The sequence below is a fragment of the Syngnathus floridae genome, chromosome 11 (assembly GCF_059516105.1).
Source record: "Syngnathus floridae isolate MCC-2025c chromosome 11, RoL_Sflo_1.0, whole genome shotgun sequence".
Classification (NCBI taxonomy): domain Eukaryota; kingdom Metazoa; phylum Chordata; class Actinopteri; order Syngnathiformes; family Syngnathidae; genus Syngnathus; species Syngnathus floridae.
Genome location: NC_142423.1, coordinates 4,268,808 through 4,286,904, shown reverse-complemented (window position 1 = coordinate 4,286,904; position 18,097 = coordinate 4,268,808). Strand labels below are relative to the sequence as shown.

General features: G+C 43.6%; 3 protein-coding genes across 4 annotated transcripts; 2 read left to right on the top strand and 1 right to left on the bottom strand.

The window, feature by feature from the left end:
• Positions 1-91: 91 nt before the first annotated feature.
• Positions 92-7,595, bottom strand: evc2 (EvC ciliary complex subunit 2). Its single transcript, XM_088390044.1, has 23 exons — positions 6,775-7,595; positions 6,606-6,675; positions 6,288-6,463; positions 6,144-6,200; positions 5,884-6,070; positions 5,698-5,798; positions 5,557-5,622; positions 5,343-5,477; positions 5,017-5,156; positions 4,546-4,870; positions 4,223-4,462; positions 3,957-4,132; positions 3,700-3,859; positions 3,324-3,500; positions 2,938-3,230; positions 2,606-2,780; positions 2,245-2,373; positions 1,911-2,141; positions 1,609-1,832; positions 1,462-1,549; positions 1,211-1,386; positions 859-942; positions 92-673 (listed from the first exon to the last, which is right to left on the bottom strand). The coding sequence occupies exons 1-23, from the start codon at positions 6,973-6,975 to the stop codon at positions 271-273; spliced, it is 4,014 nt and encodes a 1,337-aa protein (XP_088246170.1). The 5' UTR covers positions 6,976-7,595; the 3' UTR covers positions 92-270.
• Positions 7,474-12,456, top strand: evc (EvC ciliary complex subunit 1). Of its 2 annotated transcripts, XM_088390047.1 has the most exons (20): positions 7,475-7,843; positions 7,918-8,031; positions 8,114-8,200; positions 8,330-8,556; positions 8,645-8,729; positions 8,837-8,935; positions 9,053-9,181; positions 9,242-9,403; positions 9,467-9,683; positions 9,905-10,053; positions 10,215-10,313; positions 10,375-10,587; positions 10,681-10,790; positions 10,892-11,093; positions 11,167-11,391; positions 11,472-11,607; positions 11,686-11,788; positions 11,850-11,976; positions 12,051-12,147; positions 12,221-12,456. In XM_088390047.1, the coding sequence occupies exons 1-20, from the start codon at positions 7,664-7,666 to the stop codon at positions 12,370-12,372; spliced, it is 2,913 nt and encodes a 970-aa protein (XP_088246173.1). In that variant the 5' UTR covers positions 7,475-7,663; the 3' UTR covers positions 12,373-12,456. The 2 variants fall into 2 exon arrangements, with proteins under 2 accessions (XP_088246172.1, XP_088246173.1); XM_088390046.1 differs by having other exon boundaries at positions 7,474-7,843; positions 11,472-11,788.
• A 142-nt stretch (positions 12,457-12,598) lies between these two features.
• On the top strand, positions 12,599-18,058 carry minar1 (membrane integral NOTCH2 associated receptor 1). The gene is made up of 4 exons (XM_088390048.1): positions 12,599-13,409; positions 14,059-16,048; positions 16,230-16,442; positions 16,506-18,058. Exons 2-4 carry the CDS (start codon positions 14,069-14,071, stop codon positions 16,698-16,700), a joined length of 2,388 nt encoding a protein of 795 aa, XP_088246174.1. The 5' UTR covers positions 12,599-13,409; positions 14,059-14,068; the 3' UTR covers positions 16,701-18,058.
• Positions 18,059-18,097: the final 39 nt, after the last annotated feature.

The window sequence follows — 18,097 nt, the reverse complement described above, 5'->3', positions numbered from 1 at the left end:
ATAAGATGTTTTCATTACAATTTCATTTGTGCTGAATATATCATCATCCATCTTAAATGAATAATGGAAGGTTTTGAGAGAGTGGCCAACATCATTTTCAATTCAAAATTATTTTATAAAATGTCACATATTTATTTACACTGTTTATTAAATTGTTTTAAGAAACATTCTAAATGTATCCTTTAAAGCAGCAAAGTTAGTGAAACAAATTTAATTCAGTGCCCAAATCTTTGGCCAAGACTGCTTATTATAATATTTATTCTGTGAATGTCAAGTTTGTGGTGTTGGAGCCACACAGCCTTTCTTCAAATTGAGGAAGTTCCTTTTTCTCTTTCTCTTGGTAGAGTTGATACTAATGTGGGATTGAGGTGGATCCCGAAAGACAAACAGCCTTTCCCCGTTGGCCTGGCAGATCACTTCCACATTGGCAGAGGTTGGAATCAGGTCTTCTTCTTCTTCTACTACTGAGTTGTGCAGCGTTTTACTCCCTTTCTCCATGTTGCTTTGGTTGAGAGCCTCGTGTTGCTGCAGTGTGTTTTCATTGAGGGCTGATTTATACTCGGGTAACTTTTCCTCCGCAAAACTCTCCTTCCCTTTTTCCGCAAGCGGCAAACGAGAGCTGGGAAGAAGTCTTTCCATCAAATGTTGCCTCTTTTCCTGGAGTCCGTGAGACCTAACGTACAAAGGAGTTGCTGTTTGAAAGTCTGTCGGAGAACATGTGCTTACCTCACCCATACGCGCCTCTGACGACATACATATTTCCTCTTCTAAAAGGATCATGTATGTGGCGTTCAGGGCCACCGAGCTGATCGCTGCCCCTGATATTGGGACGCCTTAATCTGGCAGCTGGTTACTCACCTTTCCTTTTCCACACGCGGCATGTTCAGCATACTTCTGTGCACAAGGTCGTCCTTCAGTTTGACAGGAAGACGCAGATTAGGCCTGGTCAGAGAGGCATTAATGTCAGTAATGCGCTGTACTGGAAAAAGTGGACATTCTAAACAACTTTGGAATAGGATAGCGCAAAGAGAAAAAAAAGTACTGTACACTGTGTACTGGTAGTTGCACATGAGGTACATTCATTTACTCTTGTACTTGTTCAGAAATAGAATTTTTGGAGATAGACTAAAAAGTTATATTCCCGGTTTATATGTAAAGCAGTCAAATTTCAGATTAGTTGGATAGAAATGTTTATTATCCTAATGCTTACCCAGAATGCTCCTGCTCCGTAGATGAGGAACCAAGATGCTGCTTAGGACAGAGAGCATCAGTGATGGAAAGAAGTTCACTCTCAGGCATTGTGGGGACGAGGAGACGCAGAAGCTCAAGGAGAACCTCAACTGGCATCCGACATTGTTTTACCAGTTCTGATGCGAAAAGCAGCTCCTGAAACACAGAAGTGACGACAAAGGATAACAAAGAGGTACACACACAGGAAAACTGCTTGAAAAGTGTTTGAACCTGGTCACAGTTTGAATAAAGTCTCTTGAGTGCCATTTTTTCTCTGAGATCTTCCATAGTCTGATTGCCAGCAGTCAACTTGTCCAACCTAAAACATGACTTTTAATAAGTTAAAAAAAAATTGTCCCAGGGTCATGACAGACCTACCTAGCCGTCAACGCTCTGCTGACTTGATGACACTTATTGAGCGCCCCCTGAAGGATGGATGACATTCGGCTCTCCAGTTCCAGGCCAAACAGCTCCTCCTGCCTCGGTGCTTGCTCTTTCGCATCAGTGTCCTCTGTGTGCGTTTGGGTTGACCAATGAACTGTTTCCAGCTGGTCCAGCTCTCCGTTCTCTTCCTGGAGCTGACGTTCTGCTTCTTCAAGGCCCTGTTGGTTAACCAACTACAATTTAGGGGCGAAAAAAACACAATCCCACAATTCTAGTTGACATCCAATCCCTCTTACCAGGCAGTGCCTCTTTATACTTTGGGACATTTCTTGTCTCGCCAGATTCTTCTTGGTCTCTCGAAGGTGATAACTTAGCAGGCCGTGAAGGCTGTACAGTGCTCGGGACGTCTCCAAGACTTTGGCCCTCCTGTCAGCCTTTTGGTAGTGCACAGCGGCCATTTGCATTGCCAGACTGTCGGCCTGAGAACGCAAGTAGTCTTCTCTCTCCTTCCTTATCTCCTCTTCTACCTGCATTTACAGTTGAGCAAGCATCACCTCAAATGACCTCATGATGGTTTTATACAAGATATCAAATTGAAGAACTGCACATTTCCCTTCCCTTGTTTCTTACCTTACTTATAACACCGTGATCCATCTCCCTAGCCGACTCCTCTAACAGTTGGATCTGGTCTTGAAGTTTTTTCTGGAAGTGAACCAGATCGGATGTAGCTTGTGCTTTCCCGCTGAAATGTGGCTTTATCTGTAATAAAATAACAAAATGGGCACTACGAAGTTTAGAAAGGAATCCAGGCCTGCTGTCCCGGTGTGATTAGAAATGAAAACACTCTGTGTGCACTGTTGCTCAGCAGGCTCATAATTGAGTCTGATCACAGCGAGGGGGCAACATTGAAAAGAAAAAAGAAAAATTCTCAGCCACTGGGCTTGAGCAGCAAATCACAAAAACAAGTTTACGGTGCTTATGATGTGTTCACCATTTGTTGCCCACTGTCCTCCCTCCAAGTTGCGAGGCAGTTGTGGACTTTTGTTCTGGACACGGCGTGGGGCAGCATGAGGCATCGGTCCATCACAGAGAGACATTTCTGGAATTCAAGTTTCATTGCCAGGCGCTCATCGCCAGAGAGAGTCAGTTGGGACGAGCACAAACATCTGACAAGGACACACACGAAGACAATCAGGAGAATGGATTTACAGTACACTGTGCGGTTCCACAATTCTGATAAATAAATAAATTGAAATTTGGCAGTTGGACTTGTGGAGTAGATCCATCTGCACCGATGCCATATGACAACTTTATTCGACTAACCTGAAGAAATCTCTGCAATGAGCCCTGAGCTCCTTCTGCTCTTGCAACTCCCTCTCCATGGCTCTGTTCAGGCTCTCCCTGGTGGTGCTAAGCGTGTGTAAGGCTGCTTTGCCTTCCTGGTGTAGCATCTCTTGGCCCTGCAGGAGCGCACTCCCTCCTTGGCCTGCTTCTGGGTCGACTTGCAGCAGTAAGCTCTGCACGCTTGGCGGCAGGATTGTGAGCAGGGCCTGCATTGTGGAAGGCTGAATGGCTTTGACTTCTGCCATGGAACTCTGGATTACACGCATGGTCACCTTGACGACAGACAGGGGGAGCCAAACAATGCATGGACTGAATGCCCCCTATGTGTGCTTTCTTGGAACAAGTGTGTGTAGTATTATTTGTACCTTCCGAATATCAGCTGCCGCCTCCTCGTCTAAATTATTGATGAGCTCAGCAAGCTCCAAGCTACAAGTTGTCAGTAGCTCCTGCCAACACTGCAGATGATGGGCTACTTTGATGCTTCCATCTTGATTCTTCGACAGGCCAGACAAGTCCTTCTGTCTCTGCATGTGGACCCTGAGCTGAAGAATGGAGGACATGCTATTTGAGCCACATTATGAGTTGTAGGAAATTTGCATAATTTCATCAGTATATTTTTCAGTATCAAATAAAACGAACCTATATAAACTTTGGAAAGACAGATTTTCCTTTTTTAGCTCTTTTCACTTTAGAGTACAGTATAGAGTCAAATGACAGACAAATGAACCAAACGCTCCAAACCATGTCAGAAATGAGCTCCCTCCGCTTCTTGATGAGACCGCAGCGCATGGCTCTCCTCTCTTGGCTCAAAGCGTCATCTAGTCTCTGCCTCACCATTAGAAGATCCTTCTGGGCTTTCTCCTGCAGCTGAGTCAGCTTTTCAGCAGATGCCGTGCTCCCTCTGGTGGAAAATATTCAATATTATCCATTAGCTAGGCACAATCACAATGCAATGCAATCCTGAGTCTTAACAGATGGTAATGTTGTAATAGCCTAACCTTCTGATGTGTGTGAAAATGCTGTCCAAATTGCTGGAGGTGCTGGCGAAGGTGTCTGAAATGAGACTATTCAGGCTGTGCAGGCTGTGTAGCAAGAATTTCCTCTGTGCATGACGTTCAGCTAGCACATAACGCCAGTTGGCAAGGATCACATCCAGAGTTTCCTCCAGAAGATCCTGGACACAGATGGAACATGTACTTGCAAAAGATGAAGACGGGCTGGCATTAATGTGACCACAAAGTAACCACAGCCACTGGTTGCTGACCTGACACTCAAAGTAACTGTGATGAAGACTACTGGCAGCGGTCTTGTCCAACTCGCCCATCTTTGTGGCTTCATCCAGTTCCTCAGAGAAGATCTTATGAAGCTCCATGCGACGCCATTCGATGATCTCCCTCTGGACTATTGCTGAGGCTTCTTCGTGGCGGACCAACAACGTGCGCTGCAGGTGAGCCTGGCTCAGTTTGTGCAGCTTCTCCAGCAGGACACTACATTGGAGGAGCTCCTAGTGGAGTCAACATTAAAATGAATTGAACCAAATTGAACTGAAAGCAACTATCTGCAGACGACAGCAGCCATCATCTCAACCTGTTGTTCGGCATGTTGACACAGCAGCTCAGCTTGGGCCTTCTCTGCAGCTTCCCTTCGATGCTCTGCTTCCATCTCCTCACGGGTCTCCAGGTTACACTTGCCTGCAAGCGCAGCCATGCGAGCGCCTCGTTCCTCCTTCAGCCGACCTTCCATACCCAGCAGCTGGCCATGAAGCACACTGAGAAGTCGCTGCTGAGCTTGGAGGCTGACCTGTCCGCGATGCCGCAGGCCTCCCAAGAGGACAGACAGAACATCCTTGTAGATCTGAATCCGAGTGGCTTCCAAGTTGTTGGTGGCGTGCAGCAGTGTGGACATTTCAAGGCTATCACGAGTGACATGTAAGTGAAAAAGACAGTCAAGTCAATTGTTCACTACTTTGATCAGTAAAACTGACCTCTCATTCACTCGTACTTCTTATTAGAATATTATTTTATAAAGTGAATACATATAAATGCTTTATTCCCTTACTTCTCCAGCGCCTGATTCATGTTCTGCGGTTCCTCTAGCACCATGATGTCAACAATCTTATCTTCAAAGGTTGCCTCATCTTTAACAGTCTCAGTTATGTTGCAGTCTGCATACTCTGGGTCTGGGTCGCTTCTGTTTTTCTGAGGAACAAAAATAAGACAAAAATTATTTTCTTCTTTGACATAAATTATTTTTAATGCAATTGTACAGTGATGACTGGTTGTCATGGTTGTAAAATTTATTTATGCATTTATTTAATTCTAATTTTTTGTTTCATGCATACAAACATTCTACTCATTTTATAAGCACGGTATGTATGTAGTTACCCTTTGCTGAAGAAGGTTTAGTCTGGTTCTTGGACCAATCATGTGAACGGCTAAAAAGCCCAGCAACAGCAGCACCAACGCAACGAAGAACCCAGCAACAAATCCAGCAAAGTGCACACCATGGTTTGGATAAATCTAAAACAAAACAAAATAAATGTGCATATAAGAAATAAATGCAGCAACTTCTGCTTATTTACCATGCAGCACTACTTACCCTGTCTGTGGAATTAACACGCAGTGTCAGATTAGCGGTCAAGGGACCAAACATGCTGACATCGTTCTGTGGGAAAAATAACAAGAGAGCATTTTATTGCTGTTTGGCAATATTGCAACAAAAAGGCAAACTTGAAGCTACCTGAGATAAGTTAGAGAACGTGAGAAAAGCTGGAAGGTCCAGAACTCCACTCTTATGACTTCTTATTTGTGCAGTATAATTGAGAATCGTTTGGGATCCAGCTGAAAAGTTTAAATAAACTTCAATACGGCTGTAGGGATAACATACTTTATTTATTTATAGTTATGAACCAACAGTCAGGCATACCAGATAAAGCATCAATGGTAAACACTTGGTATCCTCTCTCCACAACCCTGCCTTCAGTTTTTAGGGGTACTATCCCAAATATGGAGTCCCGGATGGCCACCTGAGAGAGGTTAGTGCCACCCACTGGGCTCAGGTTGTGAATCAGCAGGAAGAATGTCAATTGTGGCGGGTCCACTTCAGCCAGCACCTTTGGGTGTGGTCACATGGGTTGATGGTCACTTCCAAAAGCAGATTATGATAAATACATGTAAACAATATACCTGTGCACACTTGTGAAACTTGACCGTAAAAGCTGCTGGTGGCGTCAAACTCTGAAACTGCACAAATTCAAATGATAGAGTTATGTATAGTGTTTTGTTTTGAATGGGCAGTAACAGACTAAATATTCTCGTGCAAAGCATCACCTGAGGAAGAGTGTGACCAGGATCATATCTGGTGAGTGAGCTTCTGCGATCTCGAGGTTGCAAAATGGCTTTCATGCGAATCAAGGGTTTGTAGAGGGAATGTGCCCATGGTTCAGGAGAAGCAGATGAAGAAACAGCTCTCTCAGCTGAATATGGAGGATGGAAATCCATTTGACCTATGATGTCACAGTGCAAGAACATTTTGCTTAACATCAAGATGCTTGACCAATTAAATGTAAGCGTAATAGTCTTTCTTTACAATTTAAAACAATTGCCATGTCCGTATTTTTTATATTCAGTGAACATTTGTTTGCATACTGTGTGTATGCAGCTGCAGTCCTGTTGGGTTCCCTCCAAAGTCTTTGGTTTCAAGGTAGCTGGAATTGCTCTGCAACAAGCAAAACACAGAAAGTAAATGCATTAGACTCAAGTGGAATAGGTGCTCTTAAAACACAAATAGTCAAATATTCGCTAACGGGCTACTCACTGCATATTTGTTGCACGAATTTTTTGTCGGTAGTTCGCAGGACCAGCACGTATCATGACTTGATCCGTTGCATGGAAGTTCATTGCCTGGTGTCTCACTTTGGATTGCGATGGGAAACCAATTTGACGATGGATTCGTCGGAGAAAAACACGACGCTTGGAGGTTGACTAAAACAGACCATATTGTCACATTTTCCGCCATCAAATGTACCGCAAGTATTTGTTTTGGCTGTCACTCGGGAAAGCCGCTCGCCAATGATCGCGTCGGCTGTGCTGCAGAAATGCAATCGGAAAACTCCATATTTTTGTAAATGGGTCAAACAAAATAGTTAATGAATAGAATAAAACTGTCAGTCAACGTCCACTCTTCAGCGATTCCGTGCACATCTGCTCCGTTTTGGAAATCACTGCTCACCAAAAAAAGTTCCGAAAGTTTAGACGTGAAGGAGAGGCTTTTAAAAACAATTGATTTCAGCATCTACATCTTGTCGTGCTTTCAAATTAAAACAGAATAGCCCAAAATAGTGCGCTAACTAAAACTAAAGGGAGTAGATGCCAGCCCACATCCAAAAATAAGCGTTTAATATTTGGATTTTACGTAGTCTCACTAAACTTATCCATTAAAGTAGCCTCTATTTTCTTACGCGTGACCAAGAAGCTGTTTTTATTTTGAAAGCTAATGTATTTTAGTTGCTGGTTGTTCAAAAACTTTGCAGAGATTTGAGCTGGTAAAACTTTTGTTGAAGATGCACATTAGTTTTGCTGGATTCTTTTGTAAGAATTTAACATTATGAAGGCGGGGATATGCTTAAGATAACAATTAGAACCGTGATTTTATTGTGAGGCTTTCATCAATATGCTATTTTGTGCGGAACTGCGCCCACAGAGAAATGTCCGAGCAGAATTTTGTAGTCGAATGCGGTACCGACGTTTTAGTCAATTACGTTGAGTCGCTGCACGTCTACACAGGATTGTTGACAGTGGCTACAGTTTGCGGTGGACTAACGGGAATATTAGCCGCTGCCCTTTTCTATACGTTTTGCCTGAAAACTTTAATTTTGACAAGACAGGTAAGCAACCGCCAACACCTTTTCCACCCATTTCACGCATTTCAAGTTAGTGCGCATTTATTGTATTCCACCAGGGGCACAATGCAAGAAGGCTACTTGAATCTGATGATGGAGAAGTGGAAAACATCACCAGCGATCACGCGAGCAACAACAGAAAAGAAGCCCCGCCTGCTGCAACTAATGACAAAGTATTATACGTCTTTTAGTTTTTAACCCGTCATATGGTTAACCGTGTGTCGTCATTTTATTTTTTCATTTAATTTGGAACAGGAGAAGAAACAGGAACCGATGAACAGTGATGTTGCAGCATTTGCATCAAGAGCAAAAGTGGTCTACCCCATCAACCAAAAATACAGAGTAAGTTTATAACTGCATAATCTATTCGTACACTTAAAGGTAGCCGCCCACTTTCACTATTTGTTTGCAGTCGTGCTTGTATTATAAGATCTGATGGTGTCTTGTTTCATTCAACAATCTTTGTGGCAGCCTTTAGCAGACGGAGCATCCAACCCTTCTCTTCATGAATGCTCCAAGTTGCCGACAATGCCAAAAGAGGATTCGTCGTCGTCCTTCACAGAGGGAGACTCTCTAAGTCAAGATCTGGACAACGATGACGGCAGCCAGTTCATCTCCTCCTCATCGGTCCCCAAGAACCTGCAGAACCAGAGCTTTGTCAGGGTCTCCCACTACTCCTACACACTGACACAAAAAGGGTAGGTGTCATGGGGCTTTCAGAATTAAAGATGTTAACATTCACAGGATGTATGAGCGATTTTGTCTTGCTAAATGTTTCTGTTGCAGTTTTGAAGCAAGGATCAACCTCCATTGTTTGGCCCTGAAGGATGTCGAACAGCTTTGCGCTCAACTTCTGGAAGAAAAATATACTGTGAGTGTTTGTCATTTTATTCCTATCACATAATTTAAGAGGCAGCATTTCATGAACATGTCTTAGTACTGGTAATATTTACATGGGATAACATTTTCCTGTCTTAGATTTACCTTCAAATGGTAAAAAAAATATTTTGCAGTCATTTTCCAAGAGACAGAAACGATGCAGACTTCACTAAGCGTATTCTTCAAGTGCAGCAAAAGGTAACTTTTTATTTGGGGAGGAATTCAAAGTTTCAACAAATAACTGCATTTGAAATTGAAAGGATACAGCCAGGATTGACTTTTGAATCTGTATGAAAGCATGCACTGTTATTTTAGGAATTGGAGGAGCTAAAGAAACAGCTGCCAACAGCCCATACTACCAGTGATGATAATTTGGATACTCCTTGTACTTTGGAGGAAATGGAGAGATCTCAAAAGAATATTCTAGAAAGCAGCCTTCAAATGGTAATGACTAGTGATTCATATCGGAACTACATTCTTAGTGATGTTCAAACCTTTTTGCAGTCCAAAAGTTTCAGCAAAGTGGTGGAGGAGCTCTGCCAGCATGTGATGAAGAGGACCAGCAGTTTCCCTGCAGATGAAGCACTTGATGCGACAGTCGCTCTCAACCAGACTCTTGTGTTGGTCGAGAATCACCTCATGAAAGCTCAAGAAACTCAAATAATGGTTACCAGTTGGCTAATTTTTTTTTTTTTTTTCTTTGACTAACCTGGTGTTCTTCTTTTCCAGCAAATTTACCAGAAGCTGTTATGGTGGGAGGAGCTGACGGGGCTTCTCCAGTCCCAACCTGCCTTAGTCCAGCAGGAAGCATCTCTGAGGCAGAGCTTGATGGCTACGGCCCTGGAACAGCTGACTAGCGAGGATGTTTTGACTTTCAGTTGCATGGAAACGATACTTTCTCAAGTGCAGCATGCGCGTACAGAAAGTCTTCAACTGTGCAGAGAGGGTGGGATGAATTCTCTGGTGTGCTCGGCATGAATTGTGTGTATGATCATAAAAATGTGTGTGACAGCCAAGGTTATTATAATGGCTTAATTTTTTTTTTGTCATTTAATATCATTCATAAGCTTTCAGGGGGTTCATTTTTAATGTATTTATTTCTAATATGAATAATATTGTCATTCCCAGTTTGTCATGTTCAATTTAAATCTTTTGGGCACAATCCAGATTACATAAGGAAAACAAAAGAGTTGCTGATTGAAAAGTGTAGCAAAATGGAGGCAAAGCGAAAAAAGCTTCAGAGGAGCCAGGACAAGGAGAGAAGTCGTGTGCTGGAGCTAAGGCAAACTCACAGTGGCCCAGAGCAGCTTTCAAAGGTAAGCACATATTTGGATGGCAAATGCACAGTCATGCCAGAGACCCATTTTTTTCTTACGATATACAAGTCGTCAAAAAGTTAATGTCCTTTTTCAACCACACAACTCCAACAGTTGTTGATATTAATTGTGTATATTTTCACCCTATTCATCACCGTTAGGAGTTTCAAGAGCTATTATTAAAACAAAGGCAGAAGCTTTGTGATTTGGAACTCCAACAAAACGACCGATTGGCTGACAACCTCCGCAACGTTTGGACAGTAAGTACTGCACAATATTTGTCACAGTAGACATTTTATTTCGACCACGTCTTCTCTTCAGAAACTCCGTAGCAGCTGGTCAAAGAGGCTCCAAGAACGAACCAAAGACATCTTTTGCACGTCTGTTACCGCCCAGTGCAAGCTGTCTGCTGAACGCTGCCAAGCGCTGTGGATGGACGTAGAGCAGCAGTTTTCTGCACATCAGCAGCGGGTGGAGACAACGGCCAGACTGCAAATGGAGCAAATGCAGGCTCAGATTGATCAAGAACGACAGGTACAGATACCAAGCTGCACAATCCGTATTTATAATTGCTGTGCATTTTCTGCACTGTTCTCCATAGGTTTCATTGACTCATTTTTTTTCAAGGTATGGACTGAGTCCACAGCCCTAATGCATGCCAGCCTCAAGCATCTGAAGAACCAGCAGATGAAAATCCTACGAGCCATGGTGGTCAGTCAGAGCTACACGCTTAACAGGTAATACTGAACGACCACTAAAAGAGAGACGCTCATGGCAAGCTCCAGGGTCAGTCCTTAAAGTTATGTTCATATTATTGTCCAATCGGACCTTTTCTCAGTCAAGTGGGGGAGTTGCTGGATAAGAAACATGAGCACCTGCTGGCATGCGTGCAGCGCCACTTCATGGCCAGACACTTTTGTCTACACCTGCTTAAAGAGATGAGACTTTCCAAGCTGAAAGTTCTGTCTCAGACTGACTTTCGGGCTTTGCTGATGAAGGAGCCCGCCACAGTCCACTCCAGTGTTGATTCAGCTCTCAAGGTAGGGAGAATATTGAGAAATCATCCATGATCATCTTGAATTACTTTTTGTTTTTGTAACCTCATAACAATAGGACAGCAGTGCTAGCCTAGCAGAGAAGCATCTGGTTCCAGAGAGTCAACTGGTGAGTCATAGTTTCCATCAGGAATTCTTGTCGGAGTTGGAAACAGGGACAGAGATTCTTCAGAATCATGCGCAGTTGGTGCTCGGCAACGCCCTCAGCCACGCCATCTTACAGCTGATGGAAGGCCGGCTCTCGGAATCACAAAGCAGCTCTACGGATGAAGACGACTTGAAGGTGTTTTCTCAGGGAACTGATTTTTTTTCCCAGTCCTGCCATAGTAACAAAGAATTTCTTAATACCATTTCCCCTTTTAGCGGCATCTAACAGAGTCTGCTTCTGAGAGTGTATACGTGACCAAAGATTCTCTTACTGCTCTCGTCCAAAGCTACTATGCTAGTTTGCAAGATATTGCTCAAAAACTGCAGCCTCCTCAGTCAAACACGAATCTTGGTGAGACGACCACACTGCTAAACTCTTATTGCATCTTTTGCCAGAAAATTTGGTTTGAATCATATGATTTCTATGCAGATGTGACCGAGGAAGCCTCCAGTAGCAGTCGGTTGAACAAAGCATTGATACGGGAGCTGGAGAACTGGGGAAGGAAACCCACCTCTGCTAAATTTCAACAGAGGTACAAGAAGCACAATAATTGTTTAAGTGTCATCTATGACGTTTTTTTTTTTTTTCTTCAGGGTTGAGGTCCACAAAAGGAAATTGTTAGAGCATTGCGATCTGGAGCAGGAGATGATGTGTGAGGAACTGAGACGAAGAAAAGTAGCCCAGACTCAAACGTTAGAAAGGATCAATGGACTACTACAGGTTAGTCAATATAAAGCAGATGAGACATAAGGTGTTTATCAGTTCTGTGAGCACCGTGTTGTCGTGTCCATTAGGAGGCAGAAAGAAGCTTCATAAGTAATTTGGCAGCATTGGCTCGGGTTTCCATCCACAGTCCAGACATAGAAGACAGCGATGAAGATGACAACGCGGGTAAGCCCGTGTTCTCTGGTGGGGGAAACCACGTTCATGCTTTGCTTGCTCTTCATGAATTCATGTCCCACAGGGGAAGTGAATGCATCTATAATGGACCTTCTTGCCCGGAACCCAGCCCTAGATCCAGCCTTGAATCCATCACTCACTCCAAGTGTTGTCACTCCAGCCTCATCAAAACTGACAAAAAAGAAAAAAAGAGATCCAGAAGCTCATATCAGTTGATTTTTTTTTTTATATATTTGGTATTGTACAGTCTACTTGGTCTAAAAGGGTTATGTTTTAAATACAATACAGTTTTCCCATGCATTTTTTTTCCTATTGCTGTATTTCCATCCATCATATCAATATAGAATCTATTGAAATGTTTGATGTTGTTCCTCCACACCAAACACATCCTTTATGTTTCTTGTTTTATGCACTGGTGGACAGCCATCTTGGAACAACAGGAACAAAACAGTATTCTCTCAACTGTTTCTATTATTTTGGAAGCCGAGACTTGCATATATATTGTCCTCATTACACATTGCAACTTTGTCAACATTTGTCTCATTCCACACCTTGTTTGCTGCATTGATTCTCCCATTGCTGAATGGATGTACTTCTCTTGAGTTACCAGGCAAATTAGCAATGTCAATTCGGATTGTAGGAGAGTGCAACCACTCAGATGAAAGCCTCGACCCTCCCTGGTCTTAATGGGGTTTTAAGTACAACACTTTATGGTCTATAATGCAGAGTAATGGTGAAGTCTGAGACGACTGGAGCAAGGCAGACACTTGTGTTTGGAGATGGCAATCCAGCAGCTAATCTAGCCCAGATTGATGGTCTATTGGTGTGTAAAGTGTGTCAATTAGAAGACATCAAATTTTAATCTGCTCTTTTTATATTAGCAAATTGCTCGCATGACCTGGATGACACCTTGGAGAGATAATCTTTTGAGTAAGGCATCCTGTCAGAGGGTGTGTAACTCTGAAGTCATCCACAGAGTGGCTGCAGTGATTTTATAGGTAATGACACTCAATAGTGGCAAGGGAAACCATTTTGGATGTATATTGAGGTCCCGTAGGGGACTGCAGCGACTTGTGGGAAGATGACCTGATTTCTAATTTTCTCTCCTGCTTGAGCTGCGGGCTCTACGGCTACAAACACAAGAGACACACCAAAGAAGGAGGGTACTATGATTTGGACTGGATCTAATTGCATTATTTTTTTCACTTTTGACGGACGCATGAGTGGCTGAAGTTGGTATTTAAAATATTCAGGTGAGTGTGGATATTCGTCTGTATGTCCTTGATGTTTACAACGTCGTCGTGTGTCTGACGGCACTAAATGCACCATGCGCGTGTGGCAAATGGACTGCACGTATGTAGTACATTTATATTTTATATTATATTATGAATCATCTGCGGAACATTCAATGATATGATTTGCTGCACATACTTTCGCTTTCATTCTTGAGCATTTACTTTATGACAAATGAAATGGGAATGTACCTTGCAAGGCGTCACAGTGTTGGAGTTATTTTAGGGATCCCAAATAAGGTCGTTGTCTAAATTCACACGAAAGGTTTTTTGAGGTAGTGCCCATTTTTCTATCATCTGATAAAAACAATTCGACATCAGTTTCATTTATTTTGCAATTTATTCCACCACTAAATTTAAGTGGTATTGATCTGTTTTTTTTTTTTAAAGAATCAACATGTTCTAAGGCAAAATAGCCTACAGCAAAATACACACAGATTTTGTCAATGCAGATGAACAAAATGTATTTTTTCTAACAAATACATTCTTGCATTTTAAAAGAAAATAGTACACAAAAGAAAAGTGGATCATCATTTTTAAATAAGGCACATTGCTGTGAATAGTATTTATTTATTTATATTTTTTTACATTGCTATGATTTATTTCTCAGGTGGGCAGCCATGGCAAACCTGCAGCAAGAATACCCTGGAGTCCTCATGGGGATCCTTGAAGAACTGGCTACCATGCGTCAGTGGTTGACCTTCCAGGACCTTTGTCGTATGGTCAGCACCCGCTTTGACTTGGAACACCTCATTGAGCTCAGGAGTTTGTTGTTTGCTGCTGCTAGCCAGGACCCCTGTTTTCCAGCCACTCTTTTTAGAGATCGAGTTTCCACCAGGGGACAAGGGCTGTCACCAATAGGTGTCGCTGCTGACATCGTGACAATTTTTAACCTTATTCAGATGACGGGTGGGGCCACTGATGACAGCCAACCAATGAGAACTCAGACGGTCCTTCCTGTGGACCAGTCCCCAGGTCCCAGTCTGCCCGGGATCCACCACCTGAACATTCCGAGTAGAGAGAGAGTACGCACTCACTCTGACTCCAGTGCAAGTCTTATCGACAAGCACTTGCTCTTTCCACATTCCAATTACTCAGTGCGTAAGCGTGGTAGTCTCCCCCCCGATCCCATCTCACTTGTATCGCCCCCTCCCGTCAGGACGCGGGCTGTGTCTTTCGACTTGCCACACACCACACTTTTGTATTCCAGTGGACAGATCCCCGCCAAGACCATGAAGGATATTTACCTGCCTTTGGAAACGGACAGCGAGTCAAGTGGCGATTCAGCTCCGGTTGAGGTGTTTGAAACCGAACAGGAGTCATCAATCGACCAGAAGAGAAACATCTTTAAGAGGGACTTCCACAATCAGCCGCCTCTCATTCCACAGGTGACCGTCAACAGTGAGTCTCCCAGTCCCAAGGGGGAGAAAGGCTTTGACAATCACAACTTTGAAATGATCCCTAACCCTTACCCTTCGCCCACCGCAGTCCAGCAGGCTCCGGAAGAGCGGACCAAACATGAAAGTCTGGATGACCTACAGGACTCCACTTATTTCGGACCTGGATCGATCCCAGAGCGGTCCCAGAAACACTTGAAGCCTCCACGAGGGCAAAGGCCCATCTGGAGTAACAAGAGTCACAGTCTGGAGGACCGGATCAGCCCAGCCGGCGTTGGTATGGGACCTGAAACCCGTGGTGGAAAACTACAAAGGCGATCAAGGCCCGCTATGAGCAAAATGGGGGGTTCTTTGGGGGGCGAGATTGGGGACATTGAATTTGACGGAATGAAGGCTCAAGGAACCCAGACCGATCCTCCAGACACCCGGCGTCTCCGTAGCTTGGTCCATGCAGACCGCCTGTCCTTCATGACTTCTTTGGATGATCCGGACTTTGCCGATGATGACATAAGTGCCATCTTCCGCTTTTTAGATGACATAAGCATGTGTGGCTCCACGGGAGTCCTGCACCCTAACGATGGATCCGGGGCGCTCAACCAGGATACCCCGGAGGCCAGACGGGGCCGCCTAGGCCAACTCCAGAGGCTTTTTCATTCTCTGGAAAGCAGCGATGATGGACTAAAAGCCAGCGTGTGCAAGCTGCTGCTCCGTATGAACCAGATCGAGCGACAGTTGGAATCACTAAATGATGTCAAAGCCGAGATCTCTCAGGTCTTGTCTGCTTTGCAGCGATTGGATGAAAAGATCCCGCAGCCCGCCGTCGATGGCGCACAGAGCAGCGGTGGCCGATGGCTGGAGCCCCTCAGCGGCGTGTCCTCCTTCATGAGCCACCCCATCACCCCCTCAGAATCATCCGAGCCTCAGCCTTTATCTGTATCCGAGCATCTCTTTCCTGCAACCAGCACTCATAGTCTGGATTGGAACAAATGGAACGCTCCTGGGGAGCAGACAGACAGTGGTAAATGTCAAGGTGAGACAAAAGCGGGCAAAGACGGAAAAGCGTCTCGTCGCGCCTCGACAAACGAGCCCGGGGAGAAAGGGCCGTCGGAGTCCAAGCGATCAAATGTGTCAAGCATGGCAAAAGACTGGATGGTGACTTTCTCCAAAATGAAAGGTGGCAAATCACAAGAGAAAACTGGACAGGTGGAGTATTTCTCTAACATACGCTACTTTGTCTGCATGCAGTTTGGATAACTCAAGTTCCCCCGTGACTAAGTGGACAAGCAGTACAGAAAATGGTTGGATAGATTTGAACAGTATTAACAGTCGTAAAAGTGTAAATCTATAGTATTTGATGACAATTTGAAGGTAATTCTGTTTCTAGGAAGAGCAGCCAAGCCGAACTGCCAAACTTCTTTCTCAGAAGTCGTCCAGCTTGGTGGAGCAAGTATTTAGCTCGTCCTTGTTTGGCAACAAAGAAAGCAGCCTGACTGGGGGCCTCGCCGCAGGAAAAATTATGGACCCCAGACTGGCTGAAGCGAGAGGAAGAGCCGTCTGGACCGTAGACGAGCGAGAGTCACGAGCCTCCCCTTTGCAGGTACTTTTAATTGAATGACTCTGTCCAGATTGTTGTGTAAAATAAAATGATAATGTCGCGCAGGGTCGTGATTCTCTCAACCCTAACAACATGGAGTTCTGGATGGATGACATCTACACTCCGGGCTATGATGCGTTACTCAGGCGTAAAGAGGCTGGCCTCCGCCGGGCCAAAGTTTGCAAGTTGTTGGCGCTCATCGCTGTTGTACTTTTTATCATACTCATCATTGTCATTCCCATTTGCACCATGAGATCATGAGAAATTGCGTGAGGACATTTTGCACATTATTCTGCAAGGATTGCTTCTTTTCACCTAGTTTTCATTCCTTTATACAGGCAGCGTAAATTTAGTTGGTAATACTTAGCAGTCAGTCATTTTCCCAATCCCACCCAAGTGCATACATTTTTTCAAATATAGTATGTATGCGATACTGTAATATATTTAATACTGAGCCGTTATCGCAGATATATGAATGCCTTCATCAGCATGCGTTTGAAATATACAATTTTCTCTTTGTTTTGTGTTCATAAGCCTCATCTATTAAACCGGAGAATGCAAGTATTAAATCTGCACAAGGAATATTTGTATTTTAGTGTCAGGTTTCAAGAAGATTATGTCTTGCTGCTGCTGATAATGAATGGAAGAGGAGAGGAAGTATTTTCCAGGAAACTCTCTTAGAGGGAGTTTCCACTTGTAATTCAATTGATGGGCTGTTTGGAGTGCATCCTGGCGCATTAGCTTCTCCCTCCACTCACCGGACCAAGGTTTTTCCCAACATGCCGACTCAATAACAATTTCATTTAACCTCCCCTCACAGTGATGAATGTGGTTTTTACTGTGTGAAGGTCCATTTTGTTAAAACGTCCAGTTAACCCAAGAGGCTTAGACTGACTTTCAATGCCAGGCTGTTAATCGTGACTTAATGCGGCCAACAAATACACATGAATCTTGTACATCTTTTCCAATTATGATATGATTACAAACCGTGGTCTGTGTGTTTATATGACTCATTTATTTTGCATTAAAGACACCGTCATTTACTATTTGTTTATTGTATAGAAAGACAACAAAATTTGCAATTGTTAATGTCACTATGTATCATTTGATATGATGGACTTTCTTTCTTTAAGAATGCTGTGCTGTATCCAATATTTTTGATACAACTATGCATATCAGTTTACGGTGCACATTTCCAAAACCTGTTTTCTCTTTCCAGACTTAAAATGTTGCCTCTTGCTTTGAGTGCACAAATATGCACAAGGTCTAATGAGAGTGTGTTTTGCTTTAGCACATCCTCCTAAGTGGATGTGCGTCCACCATGTGTTCCCCGTGAGAGTGTTTGCAGATCCATTATACCAACGTTGCCACTAAAGTGTAGTCAGCACAATTTGCAGGTGCTTTCTCTAAAACTCGTGTGCATTAGTCTCTTATTGCCCTTTCTCCCCCTTGAGACGCTTTCATGAATTTTAGACATTGTTGTTGCAGTCTCAGGTAAATAGGCACTTATTGTAAATGAAAAAAAAAAAAAAGCCTGTAAACAGAATATTGCAGCACAACTTGGTGGTTGGCAATGCTTGATGAAAACAGCACAAATGAGTTCATGTTGCCTGAATGAAAATGCCTTTGCACTGTATTGAATTATATGATTCACACAA